We start from the raw sequence: 9,839 nt of genomic DNA on the forward strand, positions 1-9,839 counted from the left end.
AAAAAAAAAAAGCGCGCATAAGTAACGCACTAGCTGAAGCCCTTGACTTTGTATTTATCACAAATGTACGTACTTCCTGTTCAGTCACAAAAATATAAATTCCACACAAGATTCGGGGCTTGTGAAAAACGCACATAAAAGACGCTGTTGATTTCAAGTGGTTGCGTAAAATTATGTATCAGGTCAGACTACGTCCAAATTACAACAAACAAAATGTGTTTCTTAATTCTACACCTTTTATGTCGGAACATTTTTATGTTTCTAGAGCTCTGTAGGCCTGACAGCTCTTCCTGCGAAACCTTTCCCGTATAGTGCTGACAGTTCCCGTATGGTGCTCAACGTCCGCCTGCCACATTCCTATTTCTTTTTGTGCACGTCTTAACAAATAACAATATAACACATACAGCGATAAAGGACAATTCGACCACACGACACATCACGCTTCTGCTCCAGCCGGCGCCCCGCACCGCTTTACGAATCACGAATACGGTCGTCTCGCTGGAGTGACGCCCCAGGCAATCGGCCGCGCCCGCGACATTTAAGCCCTTGTTACACTGCCGAATTTTGGTACACGAATGTGCACGAATATGCAAGTCATCCTATATCGCGGATCGATTCGGGATCTTTCTTCCACGGTCTTGGCATTTCGCAGACCAGTCGGTGCCCACCGCGCGACTTTTACGGTTCGTCACGACCGCCACGAATATTTCATGAAAAATGAAAATTTCGTGGCCGTTCGCCGAACTTATAATAAACGAACATGATCGCCAAACACTCGCCGAGTCACCGCCGACATGTCGCTACGTGCGCCGACTTGTTGCCAAGGTATCGCCGACTATTCGCAACAGATTCGCCATTCATTCGCGATGTTCGCCGAATCATGGATCAGCTTCGACCCGCGCACGATTAGGGGGGCCCCCCACCCGTTGTCTGCAAATCGGGCTCTGTCGGCGAACCGTTCGCCTCTGTCGGTGAACTGTTCGCCGATTTCCTACACGACGTGATTCGGCGACAGGGTCGTGGCCAAAATTCGGCAGTGTAACACGGCCTTAAGTCTTAATTCTACTTTGTTGCTTTCTGCGCCTTCCTCAGAAACATTTATTGAAGCTGCCAAATACTCGTATATCAATATTTTTGGGTCATGTGAAGGCTTACGCATGATCTCACAGGTAATCGGGTATAGTGACCTGACCCAGCCTGACGATCAGATAGGTGCAACTCCGGCGTAAATAAGTGCCCAGAGTCCAAGACTTCATCTATCTTTTCTCTTACGGCCGGTTCGGTCCTATAATATAATTGATCCTACTCTGATTCTGAGGCCAGTTTTACCAACAGAAAAATGGCCGCCTGCCGGAAATTTTCACCTAAGGACCGCTTCATATACGGAGCGTAAACGCGATGGGCACGTAATCAGATAGGTTTTGCTTTTTACGCTCCGTATCTGAAGCAGTCTCCGCAAAAAAAAAAATCGGCAGGCGGCTATTGTTCTGTTGGTAAAACTGGGCTCTGATCATTATGAATATTATGAGCTGGTTCGACGTTAAAATACCAAAATATGGAGAAGAGGACACCACTGCCCTCGAACGGATAATTTTTGGGCTTTCGTCCCGAAACAACTTTGGCCAGCTCCATTGTCTCCAGTATGCGGTCCTGATGCGACCTCTCCGCGGTGCTGACGCCGACTGCCCATCGCGGCCACGGCTAGTGGGCGGAGTTAAGCTGGGCCCGGCGTAACGTGATTGGCCAGCGCTCCTATCCAATCCGGTGCGGCAGCGAGCGAGCCTCTATCCGGGTGCAAAAACTGATTAACATTACGAGCCAACGACAAGTGCTCTAAATTTTGATATTTTGTTAAGAGACCATATTGACAAAAATTGGCGCTTGAGCTGAAATGCCGTATGCCAAAATTTCAAGCTGATTGGACAAAAATTGGAGAAATTATCGCCGAAAAACAGGGTCTCATGGGGTCTGAAATGCATAGTAGTGACATCACGGGTTACTGAAATTTCAATTCAAGTCTGAGTCATCTGAAAAAAAAGTGAAAAGAGGGTTCATTCAACCCTCTTTCCTATAAGCGCGAGGGTGAAAAAGGCTGTTTGGTTCTGACATTGTTTTGGACGCCAATGACCATAGCTGTCCGAGATGAAAGTTACAGGACGCATACATGGTGTCCTCCAGAGGTCTCACAACTTGTATATCTGGGAATTTTTCAAGGTTACATGAGGTCAGGTCGGTCACGTGACATCACTGTTATAAATCAATGGGGAAATATAAAAACTGTTATTTTGGCGCCGAGAAGGATCTAAAACTATCCCACGTACATCGTATCGTGATTTCATGCACTCCTTGCAAAGTCCAATGCTTTACTTTTGCATTGTTAACCTTGCGTGACGTCATTTATGACGTCACTAGGGTCGTACGAGTTTTTCGTCAATAACTCCCGATCAAATCGAGCTAGAGAGTCGGGAAAGCCACCAATGGACTCGGGAAGACCTTCCGAATCGAATGATATGCCATATGATACCCTTTGCCCAGCTTCGTGACCTGAGGGGCTCTGACCTGACCTTGACCCGAGGTCAACTACTTAAGTTGACCTCACCCTAGCAAAAAGTATACCATTCGATGCACCTGAGCTAGGCGAACACAATGATGCCAAAATCGCGGCTCTGCGGCCATTTTTTGCGAAGTTATTTATTAAAAACCGAACCCGTAACTTCAGTCACGTGACCTGACCTCAGACGCTACCGGTTAACCTGAGACCTTAAAATCGGGTACCAATCGCTGCGACTTGTAACGGCACACACGCTCGTGTTTTCCGCGAGGCTCTAGCTCTATTAGAAGCGAAACGGCGTGCTGGGGTCGTATCAACCCCTCCGAAACCCATTTTGTTTGCGGGAAAATGAGGAACTTATAGAAAGAACACCTTTCTAATTTTTTGCATGTCGATTTGCAATGACATGAAGATCATTTTGAAAAAAATAAAAATGTGAAAAATTTTGGTCCCAAAAGTCATTAGAGGCAAATGAAAAAAGATTAAGGTTTTTGCTCAAAAATGAAATTTTTTCTTTGGAATTTTTAAATAGTAATATTAATTTCTGATTCATCGCAAGCTTAGTGTTGTTTACTTTTTGTTGGTTGCTTAACCCGTTCTTGAGTTATAGGCCATCAAACTCACCGTTACATACCGAAGTTAAAAAAATGTAATGCAATATAACTCAAAAAGTTTTGATCTGAGAAGTCTGATATTTTGCCAGTTGTCTTTGGGGCCTATGATTACCCCTAGGACCGATTTTCATTAAAATCTGAGAGATGAGGGTGACGGGCCTGGTACGATCTATCGTGGAATGCCCCAGGCCTTATACGATGGATTGTGCACCATTTTGACAGAGTTTATGACGAGAGGCGCCCATTGCGAAGTCCTGAAGTCCATGCTACTGAAAGGCCGATTTCAGGTGTTTGACCTGACCTTGACCCGACCTGTGACCTCAAAACTCAACTTTAAAGTACTCATCTGAAGCGTCTCGTCGCGCTCTTTCGTTTGCCGCCTCGTGCGTTTCGCTGCGCCTATTGGTTCTCGAGTTATCGGCTGGGGGCGTTTAACGCCCCCCCCCCCCCCCAGCAAACGGTGGGTGGCGAAATACCCCAGCAACTGCCGGGTTAATGAAGCTTGGATTATAAAGAATATTAGCGAAAAGCTGTGAATTTCGCTGCACTTCGTTCATGAGCCATTGCTTAACTAGGTAGTGAAGTCTCACCTTGAAAGGAAATAAATGACTTGACGGAAGTCTTCAGAAAATTCACATATTCTGATGTAGACAAAAAAGTAATAATAATATGGGCGCAAAATGACCTCGCAGTCGGCGCGCCCCTAACCACCAACAAACAAAAAATAATGATAGGCATTTCCATCAAATGCGATGTTTCCAATACCAGTCCATCATGATTCTAGTTTGTCACTGGATTTGTAATCCATCCCACCGGTTACCAGCACAACTTTGTGTGGTCACTGTTTCCATATATAGCATCCTACCTTTGTGTTTGTTTTTCAGTGCGAGGCGGCGATTCTGCGTCACGGTGCCGCCCTTCTGAAGGTGAAACCCACAGACACCGTGGAACTGCTGAAGAAACTCAGCTGCGCCGTGAGTGTGAACCCTCAGACGGCAAGTCAGTTATGCCCCAGCTAAAAGCTATTGATCTTTGTGCTGTTACTTCTCGTATGACTCTCAGTTTGCTTGTACTCGCAGGCAAGCTCCTTAGTGCGGTGTTTTCATCAAAACTGTAAGTTGACAATTGACTATCCAATGCCCATACTTGACTGCAAGCCCATGACTACCCGTCCCCGCCCGACTAATATCGTCTGACCGCCCCTGTCTGCCCCGTCCTCAGCCCAAGTCGGGCGCTGACGCCGACTCGGAGCGTTCGGTGCCCATTCAGCAGTATCTGGACCTGTTCGTAGCGGCTCCGTCCGCCCAGGCCTCTTTCCTGCAACACCTGATGGAGGTGAGAGCACGGGCGTCTTTCAGATGTATATTGACAACTATGAGGGCTGACGAAACCGAATATACACAGAATGTACAAACTTCGGCGGTTCTGTGACGCTAGTCGGGACAGGCTTCACACTGTTTCTATGATGGCCCATGAACCATGTCTTCCAGACATGGCTCATTTCATTTCCTGCCCTAAATTAACCCGACCGTCGTTGTTCGCGCCCCCAATTTCCTCTTTGCACCGCTCTCCCCATACTCTGCCGCCCCCTGACCCCGTGCCTTCGCGGCTCCTCTCCGCTGCTCTCCCGCACTCCTGACCTCTCCCTCTGACCTACAGGTGCGCCCAGCGGCGCTCGACTCCGATGCTCTACTAGCACTGCTCGAGGTGTACCTTCCCCGCTCCGAAGAGCAGCAGGATCCAGGCGACGACTGGACGCCGCCGGGAGGCTTCGGCGGCGATGGTGGCGCCTCTAGCGGTGGTGGTGGCGCAACCGGTGGCACAGACACCAGCGCCCCTGTCGGCGACACGGAGAAGGCGCTGCGTGTGCTCGACTGTGTGCGACTGAAGGACGTGCCGCTCGCACTGCGGGTCTGTCAGGACCACGGCTTCCAGCAGGGGGTCGCCAAGCTGTACGAGCGATACGGAATGTGAGTTTTAGACGAACAGCAGTGTTCTGCTGCTTCTACGCTCCTTGGAAGAGAGCCATTTTAATTTCAGGCTGTTCCTCGATCTACTGCTTTTACGACTCATAGTAAGACCACTCCCGAGTTGTTTTTCCATTTGAGCCATAGCTACCGATTGAGCTTTGGAAAGTATCCAAAACGCTCCCACAACAGTAACCCAGGTTATGCCTCATCGCGTACCTCAGTTTCATGAGCTGACTAGTTATGCCTTACACCCTCTCACCCCCTTCTCCGTTCTACAGGCACTCGCACATCCTGCACACGCAGCTGGAGGCTGCCGACTACCCGGCCGCCCTGGAGACGTGCCGACGGTTCGGCGGCGAGCAGCCGCTCCTCTGGCTGGACGCTCTCAGGGCGCTGACCAAGCTGCTCAACCCGCCGTCAGAGGTCATCACCGTGGTCCTGGATAACATAGGTGAGAGGGGATGGAGAGAGAAGGGGAAGGCTTAGAAGGAAGGGGGGTGAAGTAGGAATCGGAAATGAGAGGAGGGGAGTGGAAGGAATGGAGGGGCAAGTGATTTTATTGGAAGGATAAATGTGGTGGAGGGCCGATTAGATAAGAGGATTTAGTGGGACGTATGATCGTTTGAATATTTTAGTGCAAATACGGGGCAAATGCAAAAGCGGTTGGGTGTGTACTGGGTTTATATACTTATTTGTGAGATTATGACCATGCTAGAAACGACGAACAGCTTATTTTTGGAGTATAGGTTCTGGTGATCTTAGTAGGGCAGCTGTATTGAAGAAGCTACGTTACGAGCTTTCATGTTAGGTTGAAGTCACTGGCATGTGTTAATGTTCAGGTCGCGTCAGAATCAGAACCACCCACCACCCTCGTCTATTTCAGAGAAGGGTAAGGTGGCGCCCAGTCTGGAGGTGGTGGAAATCCTGGTCGAGTCGCCCACCCTGGAACTGGGCGCCGTGCGCGACTACATGATGCGCGTGCTCACGGCCGATCAAGAGGCTATTGATGAGCACACAGCGGCCGCCCAGAAGTTCGCCGAGGAGGCCGAGTCCATCCGAAAGGAGATCGAGACCGAGGAGAATAGGTGGGTTGGGGAGTGACTCCCTAAACGGTGGGACGGTGTGCATTCTCTGCGATAGTTTATTGGTAATTATATGACATACAAGCTACAGTTGCCTACACTTATTGTTGCTCTGTTGTGATGAAGACAGATAGACAATTATCGTTGAAGAGGAGCCTGCTTGCAGCTGTTGCTGAAAATGAATGTAGAAGAAAATTAGAAGGAGTTTTGCTATTTATTCTTTTCAGTTGGTGATTTTTTACTCTCTCAGGTCAATCAGTAACCTTCAGTTTCCGTTTTCTTTTTTTCGGTAGGTAACTCATGCCTATCTGATGTCTGTGTTTCAGCGCTATGGTGTTCCAGCGCACCATTTGCTCGGCATGCAGTCAGCCGCTGGAGCTGCCGTCGGTGCACTTTTTCTGTCCGCACTCGTTCCACCAGCACTGCTTCCAGAGCTACGCCGAGGGAGACGACTCGTGTCCCCTGTGTCTGACGGAACAGACCGAGCTGAGGCGGCAGACTAGCAGTCAGGTAAGGGGGAATATACTGACACACAGTAGCTGAAGTAAATGACCTGTCCAGAAGTTATATTTAAAGGTGTTGGCTGTTGACACTTGACATGCGTATCAAATTATTTCGATAGTGATTTTCTTATGTCTGCAACTTATTCCATCTCCATGTAAATTCTTGTGCTGATCCGTCTGTGTACTTTCTTTATAATACACAAGGCCCCCAAACGTCCCCAGAAAGCTCACCAACCCTCCCCCAGAATCAGAATCAGAATATATTTCATGACAAGTCCACTCAATCATGGTTTTTCATCGCCATACGTCAATTATTAATCGCTCTGTCCACCAGCCGACTGAATCCACGGAGGGAGCCGACATGGAGGAGCTGTACAGCGAGCTGCGAGCGGCCGACGACAAGTTCAGCGTGCTGTCCGACTTCTTCGGCCGCGGGGTGTTCTCAGAGGCCGAGCGGCCGGCCGATGGCAGTCAGCAGGCAGCCGCCGCGCCGCCGCCGCCGCAGGCCCAGCCCCCTCAGAGTGAGTGTTAGGGCTTAGGGGAAAGAGGAACGGTGGTGGGGTGAGGGACAGAGGGTGGGAGGTCGTACATGAATGATTGCTGGTGCATCTCCGTCATAAGGCTAGTTAACCGCCTCTTTGAGATGTAGTTACATCTCCACAGTGTAGTGAATAGCCTCAGCTCTGTCGTAACAGTGAGCCACCATTCATAGTCTCCTCCACAACTGGTTACACCGACTCGACCCCAGTTTTCCCTGAACTGCTTGGCATCCATCTATGCTCTACTCGCTCCCCCCCCCCCCCCCCGCCGCCGCTCTGACCTCATCCTCCCCTATTCTCCCTCCGTTCAGACGTGAACAGTTGGAGTCAGCCCCGGACGCTCTAACCTCTCATCTCCTACCCCTCTCTTCGTTCAGATGTGAGCAGTTACCTGGCGTCGGCTCCGGCCGCGGAGCCGGTGGGGGCAGCGGCAGAGGCGCGGCTAAGACTGCAGGACCGGGCAGCGGCCGCCTCGGCGGGACCATTCGGTGAGTGGCGCCGGGATATCGGGCAAGGGGCAGTGATAAGGGTTATGAGGGGTACTTTTGGTTTTGGGGCTGCTTAGTGATATGTCGGTTGTGGGGTGCAAAGACACTGAACGATGGGGTGGCGTTTGTGTTGCTGGGTGAGTGGGTGGTGCAATGGTGCCAAGAGTAGGGGTTCCAACGGACGATGGGCACTGGCAGGTGCACCAGGGATGCTGGGCTATTGGACGGTAGCGTGAAAGGTTGGACTCATTCCCATCAGTAAAACACAGAGGGGTATGAGGATTCAGAGAGCTGCAGTCACCGGAAGCCTAAGAATCACTAAAAGTAAATGAATGGTAGTCATCATTGTAAGGGTATGGCTGCACGGATGTTTTCATTTGAGAATGATGTGGAATCACCGCGGATGTATAGATTGACGAGTTTATTTATACTTTCGTGGCGGGCGTAACTGATACGGAAGAATAACGTTCTAACCAGGGGGTACATCGCTTGAAAGTCACGGTTTTCTGATAGTTTCATTGTCCTATTTATTTATGTATTAACCGCATATTGCTGCCATTGATCGTTTTCACTGGTATCCACGAAACATAGATTGATATAATTTAGCTAAAGTATTGTCCGTAACCGGAGCTGTTTGCTGCGATGTTGTTTGACGGTGTGCTGTGCTGCTGCCCGGTACCAGGTGGAGAGTCGGAGGCGCGTGTCCGGACCGCAGAGCGCCGCTCCGAGCAGGCTGCCACGGTGTCCGAGGGCCGGCTGAGGGCGTCTCAGACCAGCCAGGTGGCGCCGAGTGTGGCTGAGGGGCGCCTCAGGGCGTCCCAGCCGAGCCAGGTGGCGCCTAGCGTCTCCGAGGGACGTCTCCGCGCCGCTCAGGTCAGTCAGGTCAGCTCGGCTGTCCCTGAGGCCCGCGTCAGAGCAGCCGAGGGGCGCTACCCGCATACAGTGGCGCCGCAGCCGGCCGAAGATAGAACCAGAGCTTTGGTCCGGCGACCAGAGATGGCAGTGCAGGCGGCGGCAGCGAAACCCGTCGCACCGAATCCGTTTGAAGAGGGCCCGAATCCGTTCGATGACGATGATGACGCACACAATCCATTCAATGAAAAGCCGTCAGATTCCAACAACCCGTTTGCGGATGACATGGATGAGTACGACAAAAGTCTAAATCCGTTCGAGGAGTGAAGTGTGAACCATTCCCAGTGTAATCGAGCGGGTCGTTTTACTGAATGAACCGTGGCTTATCATGCGTGCAAATCCGGTATATTTATCGTCCACTGGTAGCCTTGCGAATGAATTGCGTAATTATGTACTCGTTTGTGATTAGTTTTAGAGCACCCTGCGTCAATAATGTATGTGAGGGCCGTTCCTTTCGTGCATGGCTCTGCGCTGCTAAGAATCGGACCGTGGCACATTTGTATCCACCACTCAGAATGACACACTCTGTATTCCCGGGCTATCATGTGTTACATACGGGGACCGGATGTCAGGACGTCAGACCGGAGGCACATGTTTTGGTTACTCGGCTCTGAGTTCCCTTCTGGCCGTCCTCTGCCTCAGAGCTCCCCGCCTTGTGTAGCTGGGCGCCCACTGTGCCTAGTCTGCCGGGTCGGTAGCGTGGAGGGAGGGGGAGGGGAGGGTCCCCAGACGAAGGCTCTATGACTGGGCGGCAGGACTAGTCGTTCGTGATGGCGGCAGGAGCCCTGCGATCGCCCAGGATCCGCTCTGGTTTCGATAAGCCGCCGGCTGTGGTAGTGTTATTATTTAGCGGTCTGTATCGTGTGTTTATCAATGTCAGCGAAATGTATTGTATGAAATATAGCATTGCTTTTCATTTAACTTATCCTTTCGGTAATGGGGAATACGCTTTTCAAATATTTTTAGGGTAGGGGAGAGTGGGGCAAAGCGGCCACCCGGGGCAAAGCAGCCACCCATCGTTTTAGCCCTTCATAGCTGGCGTCAGTTCAAATTTATGGTTTCCAATTATGCTTCTCTTCACGGTCGTTCGAATGAGCCAGACCGGGGTTTCAGGCCCATCACCATTGTTCTGCGAAACACGGAAAAGCATTTCTTGCCAGGTTACCAACTATGTTTACAA

At 50.5% G+C, this 9,839-nt stretch overlaps 1 protein-coding gene across 2 annotated transcripts in view; it reads left to right on the forward strand.

Annotated features, from left to right (window-relative positions):
* Positions 1–9,580, forward strand: part of LOC122392657 (vacuolar protein sorting-associated protein 11 homolog) — a 44,325-nt gene extending 34,745 nt beyond the window's left edge. For both annotated transcript variants that reach the window (XM_043387767.1, XM_043387758.1), the window contains exons 12-20: positions 4,050–4,139; positions 4,387–4,500; positions 4,825–5,135; positions 5,414–5,586; positions 6,019–6,220; positions 6,544–6,727; positions 7,055–7,241; positions 7,637–7,747; positions 8,430–9,580. In XM_043387767.1, coding sequence (XP_043243702.1) covers positions 4,050–4,139; positions 4,387–4,500; positions 4,825–5,135; positions 5,414–5,586; positions 6,019–6,220; positions 6,544–6,727; positions 7,055–7,241; positions 7,637–7,747; positions 8,430–8,926 — 1,869 coding nt within the window. In that variant the 3' untranslated portion in view covers positions 8,927–9,580. The remainder of the gene's footprint in view (positions 1–4,049; positions 4,140–4,386; positions 4,501–4,824; positions 5,136–5,413; positions 5,587–6,018; positions 6,221–6,543; positions 6,728–7,054; positions 7,242–7,636; positions 7,748–8,429) is intronic.
* The last annotated feature ends 259 nt before the right edge of the window (positions 9,581–9,839 follow it).

The sequence above is a fragment of the Amphibalanus amphitrite genome, unplaced genomic scaffold (genome assembly GCF_019059575.1).
Source record: "Amphibalanus amphitrite isolate SeventyFive unplaced genomic scaffold, NRLGWU_Aamphi_draft 000024F_arrow, whole genome shotgun sequence".
Taxonomy (NCBI): Eukaryota; Metazoa; Arthropoda; class Thecostraca; order Balanomorpha; family Balanidae; genus Amphibalanus; species Amphibalanus amphitrite.